This window comes from Hemicordylus capensis, chromosome 2 (assembly GCF_027244095.1).
Source record: "Hemicordylus capensis ecotype Gifberg chromosome 2, rHemCap1.1.pri, whole genome shotgun sequence".
Lineage (NCBI taxonomy): Eukaryota > Metazoa > Chordata > Lepidosauria > Squamata > Cordylidae > Hemicordylus > Hemicordylus capensis.
The window spans coordinates 295,791,862-295,813,783 of NC_069658.1; the positions used below are offsets into that span (position 1 = coordinate 295,791,862).

General features: G+C 46.0%; 1 protein-coding gene across 3 annotated transcripts in view; it reads left to right on the forward strand.

Moving 5' to 3' along the window:
• The first annotated feature begins 6,377 nt into the window (after positions 1-6,377).
• The window catches only part of RBSN (rabenosyn, RAB effector), a 36,768-nt gene continuing 21,223 nt past the window's right edge, over positions 6,378-21,922 (forward strand). Inside the window, exons 1-7 of one of the 3 annotated variants that reach the window (XM_053292376.1) lie at positions 6,378-6,503; positions 6,772-6,808; positions 7,099-7,407; positions 13,230-13,370; positions 15,921-16,021; positions 19,060-19,105; positions 19,194-19,355. In XM_053292376.1, coding sequence (XP_053148351.1) covers positions 7,245-7,407; positions 13,230-13,370; positions 15,921-16,021; positions 19,060-19,105; positions 19,194-19,355 — 613 coding nt within the window. In that variant the 5' untranslated portion in view covers positions 6,378-6,503; positions 6,772-6,808; positions 7,099-7,244. Of the gene's footprint in view, positions 6,504-6,771; positions 6,809-7,098; positions 7,408-9,938; positions 10,116-10,150; positions 10,560-13,229; positions 13,371-15,920; positions 16,022-19,059; positions 19,106-19,193; positions 19,356-21,922 lie in introns of those variants that run through there. The other 2 variants (XM_053292378.1, XM_053292377.1) reach the window with 2 other exon arrangements.

Sequence of the window (21,922 nt, forward strand, 5' to 3'; positions counted from 1 at the left end):
TTCCCTGCCCCAGTCTCCGGCCGGGCCGCCTCTGTCCCCCCGTGATTTCCCCTCCTGGCCCTGTCTCCTCCTCCCGGTCCCAACATGGCTGCCTGGTGCCTGCAGCCGTTTCTCCCTCGGCCGTTCTGGGCATGCGCTCCGCGCATGCCCAGAACAGGCGAGGGAGAAACGGCCGTAGACACCGAAGGACACAGGCGCACACCCAGGCACTTTATTATAGAGGATATACATATTATATATAGTATAACATATACAATAAATGAGATATCAGTTGAAGAATATGTGCTATTTTGCCAACATTTCCTAGTGTGTGTGTGTGTGTGTGTGTGACATATATACATATAGAGAGGAAAATCAAAGCCTGAGCTCTGCTGCCTTATTGGCCCAGGGACAGCTGAATTTTAAACTTAACTTACAACTGTCAGTTTTTAAGCATCCAGGTCCTAGAGTTAAGATGCTTTTTAATTTTCACTCATGCTCTAAAAACAATGGAAATGGCACGTTAAGGTGCCCATCTTCTGCACGATGGAAGTCAGTGTTCTTCATTGCCAGGCCCAGAAGCCAGCAGTGGTTCCCTGATTGGTGGTTTATTAGGGCTTGTGCAAAGTTTCAGCCAAAGTCAAATATTCCATACAGCCTTCTTGGCACCACATGGAAGTGAATGTTCCCACTGCACAGAGCTATACTTTGCCCAGTGCCATTGGGGCTCCTTTAAGAGAAATAGAGTCCTCTCAAGCCTCAGCACCATCTTGGAAGGTGCACAGAGAATGCAGGGAAGTGTAGTCAGCAGTGGACAATAATGCAAAAGACCTGGGGTGGGGAAACGAGCCGCAGGCGCTCTGCTTGCTGCTTCTGTTCCGCCCCACCCCAGCTACCCACCCCTTTCATCTCACCCCATGTCAAGTGTAGTGGGCTGATAATTCACCTGGCTGGGGACTGAACTTCCCAGATGAATTCTATCCTTAACTGGAAGAATGACCAGCCCACTCAACTTGACATGGAGTGAGATGAGAGAGGTAGCCGGGAGGGGACAGAGTGGGAGAATCAAGCACTGCACCTGCGGCTTGTTTTCCATCCCTCCAACTTGTCTGCACCAGCCACAACTGAGTGTAGTTCTTCCCAGCGCTTCCCCCATGCAACTGTACGGGAAGGTTATGGGAGGCATACTTCCTAGTACTCTGTGTATGCCTTCCAAGATGGTTTGGGGCTTGAGAGAGCTTTGTTTCTCTTAAACATTCCCCACAAGCACCAGAAGAGCACAGCACTGCACACAAGTAGGCACAGTGGGAAATGGCTCTTACATTGAAAGTTTTTTTGGCCTAAGTGGCCCCTGCTTGAAAAACAATGAAAATCACCAATATAAGCTGTAAAGACTGATTTTGTATCATGTCTTGTAGAGAGACTGCAGTGAATTTCTGCCTGAATCAGGGACATCTCCAGGAAGTGATTGGAGAAGCTGAAGTGGTGCAGAGGATAAAGAAGTGCCCCAGAGAAGGTAGGGAGTAGAAGGCAAGGCAGTCGTTAAATTAGCACACAGCTTTACAAGCACTGCAATAATTTAAAATAAACTAGCTGGGCTGGGTGCAGAGCATCTGCGCCTCTAGTTTGCTTCCGCCATCTCGCCCCTGCCGCTTATTTTTGGCTGGCCAGCCACCCTCCCACTGGCCGCCTCGGCCTGCCACCTCCTCCTGCCTGCCATCCAGCCAGGCACCAGCCGCCTTTTCTCGCCAGTCGGCCTTCCGATTCCTCTGGCCTGCCGTCACAGTTCCTCCCGGCAGCTGGCCGGCCCGCTGCCTCCTCCAACCCGCTGCTACACTTCCTGCTGGCAGCTGGACAGCCCGACACTTCCTCCGGCCTGCCGCCACACTTCCTCCCGGTGGCCAGCCCACTGGCCATCCGCCCAGCATTGCTGTTTCCTTCCCTGTCGCTCTCCGGGTAGCTGCTTGCGAACTCTCGCGAGAGCTGCCACACATGGGATTAGTGACTGGTATGTTTAGGAGAATTATATAGAGAGATAGAGAGATTATAACCCAGCTATGTGGAGAAGGCTCCAATGCCAAGCAGACTTCACTAGGTGTGCAATTCTAAGCTCACAAGTAGTAAGTTCCATTGCACTGAATAGGACTGACTTCTAAATAAACATGCTTAAAGTTCTCACTGTAAAGCTGCAGTTCTAGGTAAAAAGCAGCAGTCCTCTCAAATGCCCACCATTTGCTTTCTACTTGATTTCCAAAATTAGAGGAGTAGGTAGGTACTCAAAAAGGCACCCGGTGTGAACTGAAAACTTTGTCCCCTCATTTCAGATGTGCAAGATCTGGGTGTCATCATTACATTACCACAACTGCCCTCTGATGAGGCTTTAGTAGCCTATAGGGATGTGCACAAACCGGTTTGCAGGCCATGTTGGAGGCCTGCGAACCGGTTCGTTTGTCCGGAGGTCTGACGAACCGCCAGCGGGGGGGGGCGGGAAGGGGTTTGCTTTAAGGGCAGGGGGTTGTACTTACCCCTCCTGCCACTTCCCCCTTTTCCCTCCAGTTTTTGGCAAAATCTTCAGGGCGGCAGCATTCCTCTCTGCCACCCCTGCCCCCTTGTTGTTCTCCCAAACTGGAAGTATCATGGGCACATGTGCCCACCGCCGCTGTGTCATGCACGTCACTGTGATGTGCACGTCATGTACGTCACTGTGATGTGCGTGGTGCGTGCACGGGGCCGTGGTGGGCACATGCGCCTGTGTTATTTCCGGTTTTGGAGAACAACGAGGGGGCAGGGGCGGCAGGGAGGAATGCTGCCGCCCCAAAGATTTTGCCAAAAACTGGAGCGCCGGAGGGGGGAAAGCGGCGGGAGGCGTAAGTACAACCCCCCTGCCCTTAAAGCAACCCGCCCCCACCCAGCGCTGGACCGCGCCTCAGCGGTCCGTGCACACCGCTAGTAGTGATGAGATGGCAGAATGCTGAGGTGGTAGAATAGTCTGTACCATTTGGGGGATGGGGTTGTAGCTCATGCTTTGCATGCAGAAGGTTCCAGATTCAATCCCTGGCATCTCCTCCAGGTAGGACTGAGGAAGAACTGTCTGAAACAGTGAAGAGCTGCTGCCCGTCAGTGTAGACAATACTGACCTAGATAGATCAACAGCCTGACTAGGTAAAAGGTAACTTCATTTGAACTGTATGCAAGGGATTCTGCTTTTAAAAGGCCACTAGTAAAAACAAACACAAAACCCTTTGCAAGTAGAAATCTAGCACCGGTGAGAATAGGTACAACCTTTTGTTTGCTGTGCTGCAAGGAGTTTTTACCATAGGGGAACATTAAAAAATATTATCTTCCACCTGCATTCTGAAGCAGTGAAGTCCATGCCATCACCAAATTCTGCTACCCATACAGACCAGGCCACGGATTTCTTCCGATTCAGTGTATGAATCAGAAGAGGTGTAATAGAGGCCATTAGGCCACACCCAAAGAGCTGGCTGAAGCAGCCACAATATAGTGGGTAGGTTTCCTCCATTTTTAGGCAGGACTCCTCTGTACTGTGAACTTCAGGCCTGCTCAGTTTAGGCCCTCCAGCTGTTTTTGGACTGCAACTCCCATAATCCCCAGGCCAATAGCCAGGGATTATGGGAGTTTTAGGCCAACATCTGCAGGAAGGCCAAAGTTGAGCAGGCCTGCACCTGCTTGACAGGCAGACCTGACAAGTGCCATTTTCCTCTGAGTCATGAAACAGTAATGAGGAAAGCCTCAGCTCTTGAGTCTCTGCATTCTACACAGCTGTTGAGGAGAACAACAAAAGCCCTGCCAGGAAAAGGAGTGGCATCTCTAGGGAAGAATCAACTCTCTGCTCTAGCTCTGGATTTAAAAAGAGAGAGGAAAGAGGGGAGCAGTGCCAAGCGAGAGGCTGCTGCTTTGGGGAGTAGGATGGGCACCCACAATCCTCCTCACAGAAATCCAAGAAGCAGAAATCTGCAGATGATGCATCTCAGCAGCTAGCGCTGCCCTTTCCCAAGAAGTGCCTCCATGCTCCGAATAACAAAGCACAAACACCACCACCGTCCCGCCCACACACACAAACACTCAACCCCCCCCCCCCCGCACCGTGTATGCCACCCCAGAGACATCCTTTCACCAGACGCATGGAGGAAGAGATTCAACAAAGACCACCGCATTGGAGGAGACAAAGCCTCACGCGGAGGCGGCGGCCTCTAAGCCGGGGAAGGACTGCAGGCGCCGTGCCACTAGTGGTGTGCACGGACCGCTCAGGCGTGGTCTGATGCCGGGGGGGGGGCGTGTTGTGGGTTGTTTTAAGGGGGCAGAAGAAATGAATAACAAAATCTGGTAGAGCAATAAGCAGCAGGCACAAGCAAACCAATGAACATGGGAGAGATGTGGCTGGTTGAAATGAAGGGGGCCGGACAAAATAACAAGTATTCTGTGTGAGCCAGGTTATTAGTTAAATGGGGCAAGCTATCCTGATTGGCTCTGGCCTCTTCCCAATAGGGCTCCTTTTCTAGGGCATTTTCTACTAGGTGACGAGATCCAGAATTTGAATGTGAGACCCCCGTAAGCTAATCTGTGCTGGTCCACAGGGCTCCCGTGGCTCCATTTATAGCTACCTCAGTTCTTATATGTATATATGGCTAGTTCTGAAGGCGGGGAATTTACGATTATGATAGGAGAAACCTATCTGCCCCTGTGGCTGTATGATTAGAGAACTGTTCTGTGGAGTGGCAGATGTGGGTTTCACTCCCAAGAATTCCACCCTCATTTTGGTTGTCCGGGCTCCCAACTCCTCTTTTTAAAGATACTTAAAAATAAAAATAAATCTTGCCCTTCCTGTAAGATACACCGAGCAACAAACATGCTCTCCCCTTTTATCTTCACAACTCTGTGAAGTAGATTAGGCTGAGAGATGACCGACCTAAGGCCACCCAGTATGCTTTCTAGGTCTATCCAGTCAAAGTCCAAGGTTCTAGCCACTATATCATGCTGGCATCTGAAAGGCAAGTACTGGCTTAAAGTACTTTCCTTGAGGAGATTTGAACAACCATCTCTTTCCCCCCAAAATCAGTCCTCTTACTTGCTGAGCAAAGTTTCTATTAACGTGCAGTTGCTGCTTGTCCTAGGGTCTCACTTTCCCCTCGCTGTGAAAGAGTTCCTTCCTCTCATAGGGGCATTGTTTTCCCCATAGTACTTGAACTCTTCTCATGAGGATCCCTGTGGATTCTCAGTTATTTATGGAACTGGCTATGTGATATGCTAAGAAACATCTGCCTGTCCTCCCCTGTATGGTTGCCTGCCCAAGCAGTGGTTAGCATGCTGCATGTGTTTATGGTACCAAAGGGATTCGAGCTCCAGGGATCCCAGAAGCATTTGTTACTAGGCTTGTGCTGATTCCACCACAGTGGTTAACTCTGATAACGGTACTGTGCTGTGTTTGCATCTGTGGGTTTGTGTCTGATGTGCAGTAGATGTGGTGTGGTGTCATGGAGGCATTCTGTTCTCGCCACATGTGGACTGATTCTTTCCAGACATAGCTAATGAACAGACATCATTGCCAGCATGCCAGATTGTGATTGAAAAGTGTTGGTAGTTTTGCCATGCATGGAGGAGGATGGTGTATGTCGCGTTTGCTGAGTCCTCCGACTTTTAAATGTGTTGACAGTTTGCTGTCAACTTTGCTGGAGGGAGTGTACAGGAGCCCAACTACATTAACCAGTGTTAAGCCATTAGCACCTGCTGGTATCTGTGGGATGAAAGGATTGTTCTGTAAAGCCTGCCTTAAGTTACTGTACAGTGTATGTTGTTGGCCTAAATCCATTTATAAAAGCTAGCTAGACATATAAAATTTCTTATCTATTTTAATCAAACTGTTAATAGCGATTTCTCCGATATTTTTGAATTATTGGAGCATTACTAGAGTCTATAACCCTACATTCACTGGTGTGTTGCACTGGCTTCGTCTGAAGCAAGTAGTGCTACCAGGTAATGAGCTATCAGAAATGAATAAAAATAGTGCAATGGCAACCAACTTTCTCCTCTGTATAAGTAAATAATTACCGTATATGCTTTTTTATTCTGCCTAACAAAGAATTTTGTATAACCCCAAAACTTTCGACACAGACAGAAACTAGTTCAATGAGAGATATAATCTAATCATGTTGACAATATATAATAAACATATGGTACTGTGTTATCTTTTACATTGCAGGAGTCAGAGCAGTTCTGGCATATCTTACTTCTGAGTAGTCCTTTAACAACTACATTAACCAGTACATTATTTAGCACCTGCTGGCAACGGCATGCGCCAGCCGCCACTACAGCGCGCGCCGCACACGTCGCAGTGACGTGCATGACGGGCGGCGGCGGGCGCATGCGCCCGTGTTACTTCCGGTTTTGGATAACAAGGAGGGGGCAGGGCGGCGGTGAGGAACGCCGCCGCCCCGACGATTTTGCTAAATCTGCTGAAATGATGCAAAAACTGGAACGTCGGAGGGGGAAAAGCGGCGGGAGGGGTAAGTACAACCCCCCGCCCTCAAAGCAAGTCCCCTCTCCCGGCGTCGGACTGCGCCTCAGCGGTCTCCGCACACCACTATCTCCTTCCTGTTGCCTTCCTCTCCCCCGCCCCCATGGCCTTGTTTGCCTTGTGGAGTCAATGTCCTATTTGGAGTAGTTCAAAAGTCCTGATTGGAATTCTCTCCTAATCTCAGGAATCTGTGCCCAACCTTCCCTACTTATAGACATGGATTTCTTTTAACTTTTTTCCTTTTTTTTTTTTGGCAGCTTTCTCTGTCTGACGGAAGCAACATTCTTGCAACATGTGAGTGTTTTCCCTTCTTATTTCGGATTGATGGATTTAGAAGGTTTAGGCTTCTCCTGCAGGGTTTTATGGAGACCTTTGAGACCTGTAAAAGGAGTTATCTTGTCTACTGATTAATTGATTCAAGTTAATGCAAGGGGACATGATGAAGTGAAACAAATTCCATAGCAAATGCTTAGTCTGCTTGACCCCCTGTAGGAAAAAGGGTTAAAGGATTAGTAAAAGATCAATGAAAGTTATCGAATTAAATAGTTCATCCTGTTTAAAACTGCTCTCTGGATTTCTTTCAGGGCAATGTTTTGCACAATCTGCAAGAACAGAAACTGCTTCCTCATTATTAGACTAGTTGTTTAGTCATGTTGCTGAATGATATATCATTGTGCCACTGCTGCTGAGTCCTGGAGTGTATCAATCTCTTTGGAGTTCCTGGGCCATTATGGCAGCAAGCTACACACCACCTTTTGATGACCCTGGGGAGGTTAGAGAGGGCTTTCTGTGCCCTTTGTGTTTGAAGGACCTTCAGTCATTTTACCAGCTTCAGTCTCATTATGAAGAAGAACATTCAAGTGAAGACAAAGATGTTAAAGGACAACTCAGAAGTAAGATATGCCAGAACTGTTCTAACTCCTGCAATGTAAAAGATAACACAGTACCATATGTTTATTATATATTGTCAATATGATTAGATTATATCTCTCATTGAACTAGTTTCTGTCTGTGTCGAAAGTTTTGGGGTTATACAAAATTCTTTGTTAGGCAGAATAAAAAAGCATATACGGTAATTATTTACTTATACAGAGGAGAAAGTTGGTTGCCATTGCACTATTTTTTATTCATTTCTGATAGCTCATTACCTGGTGGCACTACTTTTCTTCAGACGAAGCCAGTGCAACACACCAGTGAATGTAGGTTTATAGACTCTAGTAATGCTCCAATAATCCAAAAATATTGGAGAAATCGCTATTAAGAGTTTGATTATTATTATTATTATTAATAATTCAGTTTCTATACCGCCCTTCCAAAAATGGCTCAGGGCGGTTTACAAAGAGAAATAAAGCAAATAAGATGGCTCCCTGTCCCCAAAGGGTTCACATTCTAAAAAGAAACATAGGACACACACCAGCAACAGTCACTGGAAGTACTGTGCTGGGGGTGGATAGGGCCAGTTACTCTCCCCCTGCTAAATAAAGAGAATCACCATAGTAAAAGGTGCCTCTTTGCCCAGTTAGCAGGGGCAAATAAAATAGATAAGAAATTTTATATGTCTAGCTAGCTTTTATAAATGGATTTAGGCCAACAACATACACTGTACAGTAACTTAAGGCAGGCTTTACAGAACAATCCTTTCATCCCACAGATACCAGCAGGTGCTAATGGCTTAACACTGGTTAATGTAGTTGGGCTCCTGTACACTCCCTCCAGCAAAGTTGACAGCAAACTGTCAACACATTTAAAAGTCGGAGGACTCAGCAAACGTGACATACACCATCCTCCTCCATGCATGGCAAAACTACCAACACTTTTCAATCACAATCTGGCATGCTGGCAATGATGTCTGTACATTAGCTATGTCTGGAAAGAATCAGTCCACGTATGGCGAGAACAGAATGCCTCCATGACAACACCACACCACATCTACTGCACATCAGACACAAACCCACAGATGCAAACACAGCACAGTACCGTTATCAGAGTTAACCACTGTGGTGGAATCAGCACAAGCCTAGTAACAAATGCTTCTGGGATCCCTGGAGCTCGAATCCCTTTGGTACCATAAACACATGCAGCATGCTAACCACTGCTTGGGCAGGCAACCATACAGGGGAGGACAGGCAGATGTTTCTTAGCATATCACATAGCCAGTTCCATAAATAACTGAGAATCCACAGGGATCCTCATGAGAAGAGTTCAAGTACTATGGGGAAAACAATGCCCCTATGAGAGGAAGGAACACTTTCACAGCGAGGGGAAAGTGAGACCCTAGGACAAGCAGCAACTGCACGTTAATAGAAACTTTGCTCAGCAAGTAAGAGGACTGATTTTGGGGGGAAAGAGATGGTTGTTCAAATCTCCTCAAGGAAAGTACTTTAAGCCAGTACTTGCCTTTCAGATGCTAGCATGATATAGTGGCTAGAACCTTGGACTTTGACTGGATAGACCTAGAAAGCATACTGGGTGGCCTTAGGTCGGTCATCTCTCAGCCTAATCTACTTCACGGAGTTGTGAAGATAAAAGGGGAGAGCATGTTTGTTGCTCGGTGTATCTTAGAGGAAGGGCAAGATTTATTTTTATTTTTAAGTATCTTTAAAAAGAGAGGAGTTGGGAGCCTGGACAACCAAAATGAGGGTGGAAGTCTTGGGAGTGAAACCCACATCTGCCACTCCACAGAACAGTTCTCTAATCGTACAGCCACAGGGGCAGATAGGTTTCTCCTATCATAATCATAATTTCCCCGCCTTCAGAACTAGCCATATATACATATAAGAACTGAGGTAGCTATAAATGGAGCCACGGGAGCCCTGTGGACCAGCACAGATTAGCTTACGGGGGTCTCACATTCAAATTCTGGATCTCGTCGCCTAGTAGAAAAAGCCCTAGAAAAGGAGCCCTATTGGGAAGAGGCCAGAGCCAATCAGGAGAGCTTGCCCCATTTAACTAATAACCTGGCTCACACAGACCTCAGAATACTTGTTATTTTGTCCGGCCCCCTTCATTTCAACCAGCCACATCTCTCCCATGTTCATCGGTTTGCTTGTGCCTGCTGCTTATTGCTCTACCAGATTTTGTTATTCATGTCTTCTGCCCCCCACTTTAGCGCATGCATTTCAACTTCAGTCTGCATTATATCTCCATTATTCCCTTTGATTTATAATTTAACAAGGGTACCAAATTTATAGCCCTATTCCATGTCAGTTCTTCTAAATTCTGCATGGAAAATACCCTTTATCTATCTTCTGCTCTCTATATATAAAAGGCTAAGGAGGTACGTGGCAAGCCCCGCGCATGCAATGCTCTAACAGTCTGAGGTAACAGAGCAGAAGCACTGTGATGATTGAGCAGTGGGAATTCCATATGCAGATAGGGAGGAGGAGCTTGTGGGAGGTGGGAATTCCATATGCGGATAGGGAGGAGGAGGAGCTTGTGAGAGCAGAAGCATTGTGATGATTGGGCAGTGGGGATTCCATATGCAGATAGGGAGGAGGAGCCTGTCATGGTTAAGGTCAGTTGGAATGCAACTTTTACTGTTTAGAAGATGTGCTTTATTGTAGAGGAGAGAATAATCTATATATAAAAGGAGCATGCCACTGTATGTATTAGATGAGGAAACAAGATCTGTTAACACGGAGTGGGGGGAGAGAGAGAGAAGGGAGGAGAAGGGAAGAAAGACAGAGGGGAAGAGTGAGTAGAGAAGAGAGAAAGAGAGCAAAAGAAGGGAGGGGAAGAGAGGAAGAAGGAAGGGCAAGAGATGGGCCTGGGCTTGTCCGCCAACTGAGGGGAATGAGTGGCCATGGCAGCGAGGGAGGGCCTGGTCAACTGTTGCTGCTGCTCCTGTGGGGAGGAGCAGGGCTCGTGTGAGGGTGGGGAATACTGTGGGGTTAGGGGGCTGTGGCTTGGCCACTCGGCGCCGGCAGTGCCACAGCTGCAACCAAGAAGGGTGAGGGCGATGGAGCAATTAGATGGAGGAGCGACTAAGAGGGTGAAGGGGATGGAAGCAACAGGATGGAGGAGGAGAAGCAGGAGCACTATTCAGGTGAGGATGGAGAGATCTCTGAGGTGAGGGGCTGTGGCGTGGGGGTGAGGGGAACAATCAAGTACTAGCATGCAGATGTTCTGCGTGGGTTAAACTAGTATTAAATATGAGAATAATATTCTTCCTGCACATCAGAAATGAATGACCTCACAAAATTCCTTGTTACTTAACAAAATATAGATAAACTAGCCGACTTGCACAGAGCATCTGTGCGCTCTTTGGGGCTGGCTGTTCCCCCTTCCCTCCAACCCAGTTCTCTCTTGCCTTCCCTCCCACCCAGTTCTCCCCCTCTCTCCTCCCTCTTGCCCTCCCCTCCCCGCCCTGCACTGATTATCTTGCCTCCGCTGCCACAGGCCAGGCTCTCCTTACCGGGTGGCGGGTGGCCGAAAAGGCCTCTGCTGCCGCTGTTCCTCCTCCCGGGCGGCAAACAGGGAAGTTCCGCCGCCCAGTTCCCTCCTGCCCCAGCCTCCCACAGGTGCCTTGGCTCCACGGGCGCCGCTGCCCCGCCACTGCTGCCTCGCCTCTGCAGCCAAGCCCGCAGGCCCGCTGCTGGGCCAAGTAGTGGCTCTGCAGCCCGCCGCTTGCCTCCCAGTGCCAGCCATTTCCAGCGGGCTGGCCCACTGCCACCGCCTTGCCTCCGCAGCCGGGGCTGAGTACTGGTTCTGTGGCCCGCTGCTTGCCTCCGCAGCCGCTGCTTGCCTCCCAGTGCCAGGCAGTCCCAGCAGGCTCACCCGCCGCCACCACTGGCCTGCGCCCCAGCCAATCAGCTGGGTTGCCAGGACGCACATTCCATGGCACACCCAGGAGAAATAAATATATAAGTGAGCTTTCACATAAGCTTTTGGGTCTGTGTAAAATGTACTTATTTAAGGAAGCCTTCATTATACTTTTGATTAATTGTGGTGATAAGGAAATCTTCCATCTCTGACAGAGGTTTTCCAAGCAGTGAAATAAACATGTGGCTAAAAATAAAAACATTGGAAACATGAGATTTGTTTGGGTAGTTCAGTTTCCTTTTTCTGTCATCTTATTGATTGTGGATCGAACATGGCTGAAGATAATTTAAATTCTGCTTTCTGGAAAGAAAAAAAGTTGAAAAGGAGGTATAATTATTTAGGAAGCTGGCGGTGGTGCTGAAAGTATACTCATCATGCGAGAGCTGCAATGTCAGTAATGCAGTGCTTCTTAGATTTTCTGTGATGTCCTGGGGGTAACTAGTTAACGAACACATGGAACAAAATGTAGTTGATAACTATTTAAGTCTGTTATAGGTTTGCTGATAGTAAATGATTTAATAAATCATATTGACTGCTATGCTATGCTTTGTAATATGCGTGGTTCAGAACCTTCCATGCCATTGTGGGATTCTAACAAACAAGCTCATGGTGCTATGCAAGAGGGCTCTTCTGGTATGACATGGCGTTATGCGATCACATATCACATGCTATTTGCATCATTCCCTATGCAAGGAGGAGGAGAGCTGGTCTTGTGGTAGCAAGCATGACTTGTCCCCTTAGCTAAGCAGGGTCTGCCCTGGTTGCATATGAATGGGAGACTTGATGTGTGAGCACTGCAAGATATCCCCCTCAGGGGATGGAGCCACTCTGGGAAGAGCAGAAGGTTTCAAGTTCCCTCCCTGGCTTCTCCAAGATAGGGCTGAGAGAGATCCCTGCCTGCAACCTTGGAGAAGCCGCTGCCAGTCTGTGAAGACAATACTGAGCTAGATAGACCAATGGTCTGACTCAATATATGGCAGCTTCCTATGTTCCTAAGTAGTGTGTAACCTGCAATCTTGCAAGGGTAAGTTGCGCCAGAAGAGCCCCAAGGGCTTGTGTGTTACAGCCCTGCAGACTGCAGGGTATGTCATCCTGCCTCTGTTTTACATTACAGTGTGGGGGCTGTTTGGCACATAACATTGTTAGCTGTGTGACCCTGCTTTCACAAGCCACACTGGTATCTCAAAAAATGCCACACACTGCAAGTTAATACATATTTCTTTCCCCAAAGACAGTCAAACAAATTAGTAATGAGCTCATTAATAGTTTAGACTATAAAAGTACTAAAGAAACATGTATTGGTGTTTATTATGGGGCACTTCTTTTGTTGTTTAAAATAGCAAGCACTCTGCAGTCAATTCACAATGAATTACAAAGGGAAAGTGGTTGTGCTGAAGTGTTAATTTCCTTCACTTGTTACAAGTTATTTCCCAGCTCTCTGAAGGCTGTTAAATGCGTCATTGTTCTACCTTTAAAGTACTCTCATCTTCTGCTTTGTCCAGTGTTCTTTTTTACAAATTGCTTCCCAAATTAAGACTCTGTCTCAGGGAACACAGTATTCCTGCGAGCGGCCAATAATTGGATTGATTGGCTAACTGGCACATTTGTATTCCTGCCAGGTTGAGCCAAGTAGGAGCATTTTTTCAAGCTTGTGTTTGTATGTGAAGCATTTACATAGTTCTTCTCCTGCAAAATCTGACTAATAATCACTACATTTTTAGAGTAGGTAGAAAGTAGCCCCAGTATTCTACACTTGCAGGAGGGAGGGAGGCAGAATGGGCATATATATTGCCCAGGTCAAATACCAGAGGAAAACACAGGAGAAGATGGACAACTTTTACAAGTATCTTTCAGTAATTGTTTGTGACTTATGCCCTGTTTGATCATTTTTCAGATCTAGTCCAAAAAGCAAAAAAAGCAAAAGATAAACTGTTGAAGCGAGAAGACGACCGAACTGAAGGGGGGCCTCAGGAGCGATACGAATCTTACAGCTATGGTGGAGTTGATCCATATATGTGGGAGCCTCAAGAATTAGGTAAATGATTGAGAATAATGATGTAATGAGAAGCCTTCATTGGGAAGTTTCCTGATCATCAAACGAATTTCTCCATGATGAAATAAAAGTAACATAAAAAATAGATCTGTTAAATAGAGATCCGTTAAATACTGTGGTCCTGATCCTGCATGAAGTTATGGACACAAGTTCTATTGGACTGAAGCTTGCCTAACTTTGTTCTTAAGTGAGTGTTTGTGCTAGATTGTGACCAGGGTTGATTTTGTAGTGTAAATGGAAATGTTTAACAGTACGTTATGTAATTAATTACATTTTTCTAATGCATCGTGTGGTTTTTAGATCTGTCCAGTGTGGCATACTCTGATAGCCCTTAAAAACATATGCATGAACCAATTACAAGGGGGCTGGATCAGGAACATGGGAAGCTGCCATATACTGAGTCAGGCCATTGGTCTATCTAGCTCAATATTGTCTTCACAGACTGGCAGCGGCTTCTCCAAGGTTGCAGGCAGGAATCTCTCTCAGCCCTATCTTGGGAGATGCCAGGGAGAGAACTTGGAACCTTCTGCTCTTCCCAGAGTGGCTCCATCCCCTGAGGGGAATATCTTGCAGTGCTCACACTTCTAGTCTTCCATTCATATGCAACCAGGGTGGACCTTACTTAGCTAAGGGGACAAGTCATGCTTGCTACCACAAGACCAGCTCTCCTCTCCTAAGCTGAACGTCAGCTAAGAGGTTCAACCATGTCCATATCATTTAAACCTATTTGTACTCCTGCCCACACTGTCCTCTGATGTGCCATTGCACCACAGCAGATTGGTGAAGCTTCTTGTCCAAAGTGGCACCTTCTGTGTGTGCAGTTGGGGCTTCTGATACCTGAGTTCCTTTCCTTTGGAAAAGAGCTGCCTACACTACCCAGTAAGCTGCTTATGAAGCTCAGGGCAACTTCATAACTAGTGTTGGATCAAATGCAAGGCACTAGTACCAGAGGAGAAAACTAAATGTATGCCCTTAAGAAGACTCGGTATTAGGGATGTGCACGAAGTGTTTCGTGCACATCCAGGGCAGTGGCAAGTGGGTACTTTAAACAGAGGGAGGCATGTCTTGCCTGCCCCTCCATTGCGCCGCTGCGCACACACCCCATCACCCCAGGATGGCACTGCCGGTTCTTAGAAGTGAATGGCGTCTCTGTGTGCAACACTGCTGAGTACTCAAGATGGTGTCTGAACACATGCAGATGCCATTTACGTGACGACGATGCCTACGGGACGCTGAGAACAGGGAACTTCCTGTTCCCAAACAGGAAGCCCCCTCATGGCATCACTTCTAAGAACGGACAGCAGGACTGTTTGTTATGGACAGCGTATTGCTGGGACATAGGAGGAGCGATGGAGGGGCAGGTAAGATCTGCATCCCTCAGTTTAAAGCAACAACCCCCCCCCGAAACATTTCGGCTGGGGGGACTCAAATTGTTTTGGTGCATCGAATTATTTATTTAATTATTTAACATATTTCTTTACCAAATTCTATTTCTATGCCGAAATGCTTCGTGCACATCCCTGCTCTATATCATGGCCATAATTTATAGGCAAAGTGTTGTGTTGCACTGTGGAAAGCTTGCTACTTCAGTCTGCTATGTATCTTTGTTATGCTATGTGAGGACTTGGCTGTAGCTGGCCCTCCGTCTAACCATCCTCTGCCACCAAAGTAAGCTAGTTTTAGCTAGTGTGACTGGTTCCACTCCCAGTCACTGAACCCTCTGTCTTTCAAAAACAATATCAAAACTCAGTAGTGTGGTAAATAAAATGGGCAGGTAGGTGGGACTAAAATAACAGACAGAGACACCAGTAAAATAGTGTAAAAACAAGAACTGGTTTACTATTATAAAAGGTTGCAAACATTCAAAAAACACAGGAACAAATGATATAAAGTTCAGTTGAAGAGTACAAAATTAAAATACAAATCAAAAAAGCTTGCTATCTTTCTCTCCCAAGGCCTAGCAGGTTACAGTAGAACCAGGTCTCTCACAGCTACCTTCCCTAGCAGTTTCAGCCTGACCCTAGCCTGCTGTTGTTCCAGCCTTCCAGCTCACACAACACTCAGAAGCACTCTCGCACACAGAACTCTTCCCCCACAGCCCTGCTTCACTTGGCTATTCATCCCTCCTTTTTATACAGTTCCAAAGGAATGCATTAACCAATCAGGGAGTTTTTCACTTCAGGCAGCTAGAACCTTCTGTCTCTGCCTGGAGACAACCAATCACAACACACTGTAACTTTCCCTCCAAAACTTTGCAGCAGACAACCTTAACCTCAGACTTGGCTGTAAGAGGTTGCTACCTTTTAACTGCTGTAGAGCCAGGAGGGGACACAGAACAAACCAGAAAACATAATGGGAAGGAGTGATTCCTTCACACGCTGATAGTCATTGTTTCTTTTTGCGTTGAGATGTCACACCATAATGTCAGGTTTCAGCCCGAGCAGTAAATGAGAGCTGCAGATTGTCAAGAACATATGGAACTGCCAGTTAATTGAGGTTGAGTGAGTTGTCTGATTGGTTGTTTCTTACCAGGTGCTGTGAGGAGTCATCTTTCTGACTTTAAGAAGCACAGAGCAGCCAGAATTGATCACTATGTAGTGGAAGTCAATAAATTAATAATCAGGTTAGAGAAGGTAAAGAGATTTCTCTTTCATTTTCCACCATCAGTGTTTGGGCATCCTTTTTGAATCGCTTGTATATGCTGCAGTCTTGCTTCTGCTGTGTACTACTACACTACACGCGTGGACAAATTTGTTGGTACCCTAACAGCTCATTGAAAGTGTTTTATGCCTCCTGAAAAGTGATTAAATGAAAAGCAATTGTCCCATGTATACCTGCATGCCTTTGATATGTCATAAAGTGGCCTAGACACATTTGTTGGTACCCCTAGAAAAGATAATAATTAGATTAAATTGAGTTTTAAAATTAGCTGTTTTCTTTAATTAGTATCACACATGTCTCCAATTGTGCAAGCAGTCATTCAGCCTATTTAAATGGAGCAAAGTAGTTACTCACACATCATGTGTCCCACAATGAACATGGACCAGAGAAAGCAAAGGAGAGAGTTGTCTGAGGAGATCAGAAAGAAAATTATAGACAAGCATGTTAAAGGCAAAGGCTATAAGACCATCTTCAAGCAGTTTGATGTTCCTGTGACAACAGTTGGAAATATTATTAAGAAGTTTAAGGTCCATGGGACTGTAGCCAACCTCTCTGCACGTGGCTGCAAGAATAAAATCGAACCCAGAATGGGCAGAAGGATAGTGAAAATGGTAGACAAAAAGCTAAGGACAACTTCCAAAGAGATACAAGCTGAACTCCAAGGTCAAGGTCCATCAGTGTCTGATCGCACCATCCATCGCTTTTTGAGTGACAGTGGGCTCAATGGAAGAAGACCCAGGAGGACTCCACTGTTGAGAGAAAAACATAAAAAAGCCAAACTGGAATTTGCTTAAATGCATATTGACAAGCCACGATGCTTCTTGGAAAATGTCTTTTGGACAGATGAGACAAAACTGGAGCTTTTGGGCAAGTCACATCAGCTCTATGTCCACAGATGAAAAATTGAAGCTTTCAAAGAAAAGAACACCATACATCCTGTGAAACATGGAGGAGGCTCAGTTATGTTTTGGGGCTGCTTTGCCCCGTCTGGCACGGGGTGCCTTGAGTCTGTGCAGGGAACAATGAAATCTCAAGACTATCAAGACATTCTGGAGTGAAACGTACTGCCCAGTGTCAGAAAGCTCTGTCGCAGGTCATGGATCCTGCAACAGGATAATGACCCCAAACATACAGCTAAAAACACCCAAGAAGAGCTAAGAATAATACATTGGACTATTCTGAAGTGGCCTTCTACGAGCCCTGATTTGAATCCTATCGAACATCTATGGAAAGAACTGAAACATGCAGTCTGGAGAAGGCACCCTTCAAACCTGACACAGCTGGAGCAGTTTGTTCAGGAAGAGTGGACCAAACTACCTGTTGACAGGTGCAGAAGTCTTATTGAGAGCTGCAGGAATCGCTTGTTTGCAGTGATTGCCGCTAAAGGTTGTGCAGCAAAATATTAGGTTCAGAGTCCCATCATTTTTGTCCATGCCATTTTCATTTGTGTTATTTGAAATATTCTATTGCATCAAAACTCTAAAGCAAAGTCTGATTTTTGTTCAGAATTCAGAATAAACAATGATGCATGCCAATTACTTTTGTCAGTTTCAAGTTATTTCAGAGACAATTGTGGGTTCTTCTTTTTTCACGGAGGGTTACCACTACCAACACATTTGTCCACGTGTGTATATGTTATATTACAATGTATTAGGGAATTGTCATCTTCCTTTTCTGTGTGGTACTAGATGTACATACCAGCTCTGTCTGGTGTTTTCTTTCTTAAGCTTCCCTGTACAGGAGGGGGGGGGGGAAGTTGAACCTCCCCAGCATTAATCTACGAAGAGAGGCGTCCTCTCTCATATCAAGCCAGAAATTGAAAAGCTAGGAGAAGGTGGGAGGGTATTCACGTCGGTCTGAGGGCCCCTGCTTAGTGAGAGCAGATCCCTACTGTATGTCAACACCATCTTGGAAGACTCTCAGGAAGGGTTAGCAGATGTAGACCTTTCCCAGCACTCCCCACATGCCTTCCAAGATGGTGCTGAAACACAGTATGACTCCATTCTCTTCTCTTTATGGAGCCCTTGGAACCAGTAGGGAGTTAGTTAGGGATCCAAGTCCTGCTTAGATGGAGGCTCACCTCTGCGTGGTACCTGAGGGGCTGGGCAAATTAGTCAGCTTTGGCTATTCGGAACCAAAAACTTGCACAGGCCTAGGAGCATAAAACCTATTGAGCACACAGCCTCCACTTCCTGCCCCAAATTGCTCATTCAGGAAACAAAGAGTGGTATCATAAAGGACTGTGTGCCTTCCCTAGCAACTATTTGCTTCTCTTTAAAGAATTGTAACCTTTTGACAACTGTGTTTTTTAAAATCCCTTTATCTGCATCTTAGTTTGGTTCAGATGAACACAGCCCAGCTTACGTGTTGAGGACTCACCCTCCAGTCACTAAAGGGCATCTTTTATAGTCTCCAGGGTTTTGTAGCTCATGTTGAAGGTTGATTTGGATGAACACCCCTTCCACATGATTAAAGGACATCCTGGCAGTGTGTTGGGGCATCCTTTAGAGATGTCAGGATGGACATGTTCTTACCCCATCCCCGCCCTCAACACGTGAGCTAGCAGATGCTCATCTGAACTGTCTCCTCACTGCTTTGCATAGTTTCCCCCAACTTAATAATACCACTGTCTTGGGGTTCTGTAAGATGAAGCTTTCTTTGGTGTTTGCTTCTTTTTTCTATTCTTTTTACTCTGACTATATTTTATTATGGATAATGTTATGGTGTCCATTGCTATGATCACAGTGATGTAAAATAGATGCTCTGGGAAAGTATCTGATTTTAAAATGATACCTAAACTACTCTAAAAGAAATAATGGAAAATCAGAGTGAACCTGCTTGTTTAAAAGATCTTTTAGTAGACCAGTATTTTGGGCTGTGGTCGCCAGGAGTCAACACTGATTTGCGGCACAATCTTTCCTTTCCTTTATTTTGGGGGATGCTGTGATAAACTGTTGATTGGCCCTAGCAGATATGACTTGGCCTAACTCTCATTATTCTCTTTTGTCAGCTTACATCCTTTGACAGAACTAATACTGATTCTGCAAAAATAAGAGGTAGGTGTACTCAAGCTTGTCCTTTGCTAATATTCCCTGCCATGGATTTCATTTGTGATATTTGATGCATTTTCTCATCCTGTTCCAGCAATAGAGAAATCTGTAGTGCCTTGGGTTAATGATCAGGACGTGCCATTTTGTCCGGATTGTGGTAACAAGTTCACCATTCGGAACAGACGTCACCATTGCCGCCTTTGTGGGTCTATCATGTGCAAGAAGTGCATGGAACTTGTCAGCCTTCCCTTTGCAAGTGAGTATAGTGGTCTGGTCATATAAATGGCTTGGGGCTGTTTCTCAGAAGTTGGTTAAACTCTGGTGTAATGGTTGAAGGAAAGCTGTGGTTGAAGGAACACCTCTACTTCAGTTTTTACCCTTGTAGCCAATTTAAAAATCCAGCATATTAACTCCCCCTTTCTTTCCCACCTTTTCAAATATCCAAGAGGCTCAGCCATTAAAAGGTACTACTAACTAGGGATGTACACAGAACAGGATTTGCATTCTGTGCCAAGCTTGGAACATATAGCAATACAGGAGAACCTCATTATTCACAGAACCACATCCACAGTTGACACCCTTTTTCAGTATCCACGGATACGAAGCGATTAAAACCCATGTATCCATGGTTCCTAGAGGTTTGGAAGTGACCTACCATTTTGTCTCTCAAAGCCCAGGAGGAGCCATTTTGTGGCTTTTTTTTTTTAAAACACCACACACTTCCCCCCCATGATTTTTCACGGTTGTGGGGGTCATTTTGCCCTTTGGAGGGCATACCTGGGCACATTGGGCACCTGCAGAGCATGCACAGTAAGTCCTCGGTGATTTGGGGATTTAGGGGCTATTTTGGCACTTTTAAATTCCCCCCTGGAACCTAACCCCCCTTTCCCCATAGCTCTAATGCCTCATTTCTTACAATTCTGTTCCTTGCGGCAATAGGCGAGTATGGAATTGGGAATGGAATGGAACCCCTGCGAGTAACGAAGATCTCCTGTACTGTAGTCAGTTAAATTTATAGAAATTGCACAGTGGCACTAAAGCTGAAAGATGAGATAGGATGGTCAGGGCCATCCTTAGGGCGGGGCGACTGGGGCAATTGCCCCAAGCCCCGCACTGGCACAGGCCCCACTCTGGGTACACTGCAGTGCAGCCTGCCCTCCTCTCTCCCCCAGTCCCAGCCACGTATCTTTCCCCGCAGCCCAGCCAGAGCCGATTTTTTTTGTGTAGCTTCAAAGGCTCTCAGGCAAACTGTTGGAGCTCCTTCTCTCCCCACCTCTCAGCTGTTCGGTGGGTGGGCGGGGCTTCCAGAGAGGCCTCCATGCAGCTCTCCCTGAAGCCTGAGCTCAGGAAAGAAGCAAGCAGGCAGGCAGGCAGGCAGAGAGTGTCCAGCACCAGAGCTTTTTGCAGACCCTCTGCCCAGCCCCGCCTTAGTAATGGAGGTATTATGTGATTTCCTTTTTGTGGTTATCTCCCCCCACCCTTGAATATTTAGGGATTGGCTTGCCATGGGGCTTTGGTATTGAGCAGAAATGTAGGGCAGGATGGGAGGAATATGTATATTTAAATTGAAGTGGATTGGACAAATTGTTCATTTTAATTTTTTTCCTTTAAAAACCCAATCCAAAAAGTCCCATGACTGGCTTGCTTCATGGCAGAAAATTACAAAAATGCCTGGAACTGAAGGCCCCCCTAAGACGATCATTCCACCCCCATAGGGAAGAATCTGCCCTTTGCCTTCATAAAAAACACTAAATCTCCCCCACTTTCTGCCCCAGCCTTTAGACCACCTGTCCTGAAATGACTTGGCATAGGGCTTTGGTATTGAGCAGAGATGTAGGGCAGGGTGAGAGGAACATGTATATTTAAATTGAAGTGGACTGGACAAATTGTTGGTTTAAAAAAAACAAACATCCAAAAAGTCCTATAAGTGGCTTGTTTCATGGTAGAAAATTACAAAAGCTTCTGGAACAAACAATATATAATTTGTTTATTTATGAATGCACTGTGCTCAAGTTGATTTGCAACCCAGAAGTTCTGAGAACTGTGAAGCATGTGTTGTTTTTTATTTCTTTAGAAATGCATTATATGTCCAAGCTGGTTGGACATGTCCAAAAACCTCATTCACACTATTTATACTGTATGTCATCAATCAGTATGGTTCTGTAATGATATGAAATGTTGAGGAGGCCCCGCACCCCCCTGGGATGGCCCTGAGGATGGTGGCTGGAAAATGACTGTACATGGGATAGATTCCCTGGGTCATACTCTTCTGCAAACCAAAGTCCTCTGATGGTTGCTGCCATTTCTTTCCCCACTCCTGTATATTACACAGCATAAGGCTTTGTCCAGGTGAAAAGGTAAAAGAACTGGTAGACTTGACCAAGCAATTCTGTCTCTGTTCTGATGGGTATTTCTCATCGTGTTGTTTTATCCAGTTTCCACTTGCCCTCTCAATAAGAAGTGCTGAAACTGAGGAGGAAGGCCTCGTGCCTTTTATTCTCAGGTAGCTTATACAGCCGTGGTAGTGAGAAGGAAAGGGGGGAGTAGGGAGAGATACAGGCTTCCCTGTTCTCAGATGAAATATGTGGAGAGTGGGAGGATATGTGCTGCTTTCCTATCACCTGATGCATAGCCCAGTGGCCAGCCTTTAACATGGAGAATACTGATATCTTAGTCCTAATATCTCAATCCTGTGACTTTGCTTCTGTTGAATATCAGATTATCCCAGAGGTGTTGCAAAGAAACACTTATTAAAAAGTTATACTGTATTTACATCCAACTCTGGTTGAGGGTTAAAAACCTGTTTTTATTCATTCCTATCCA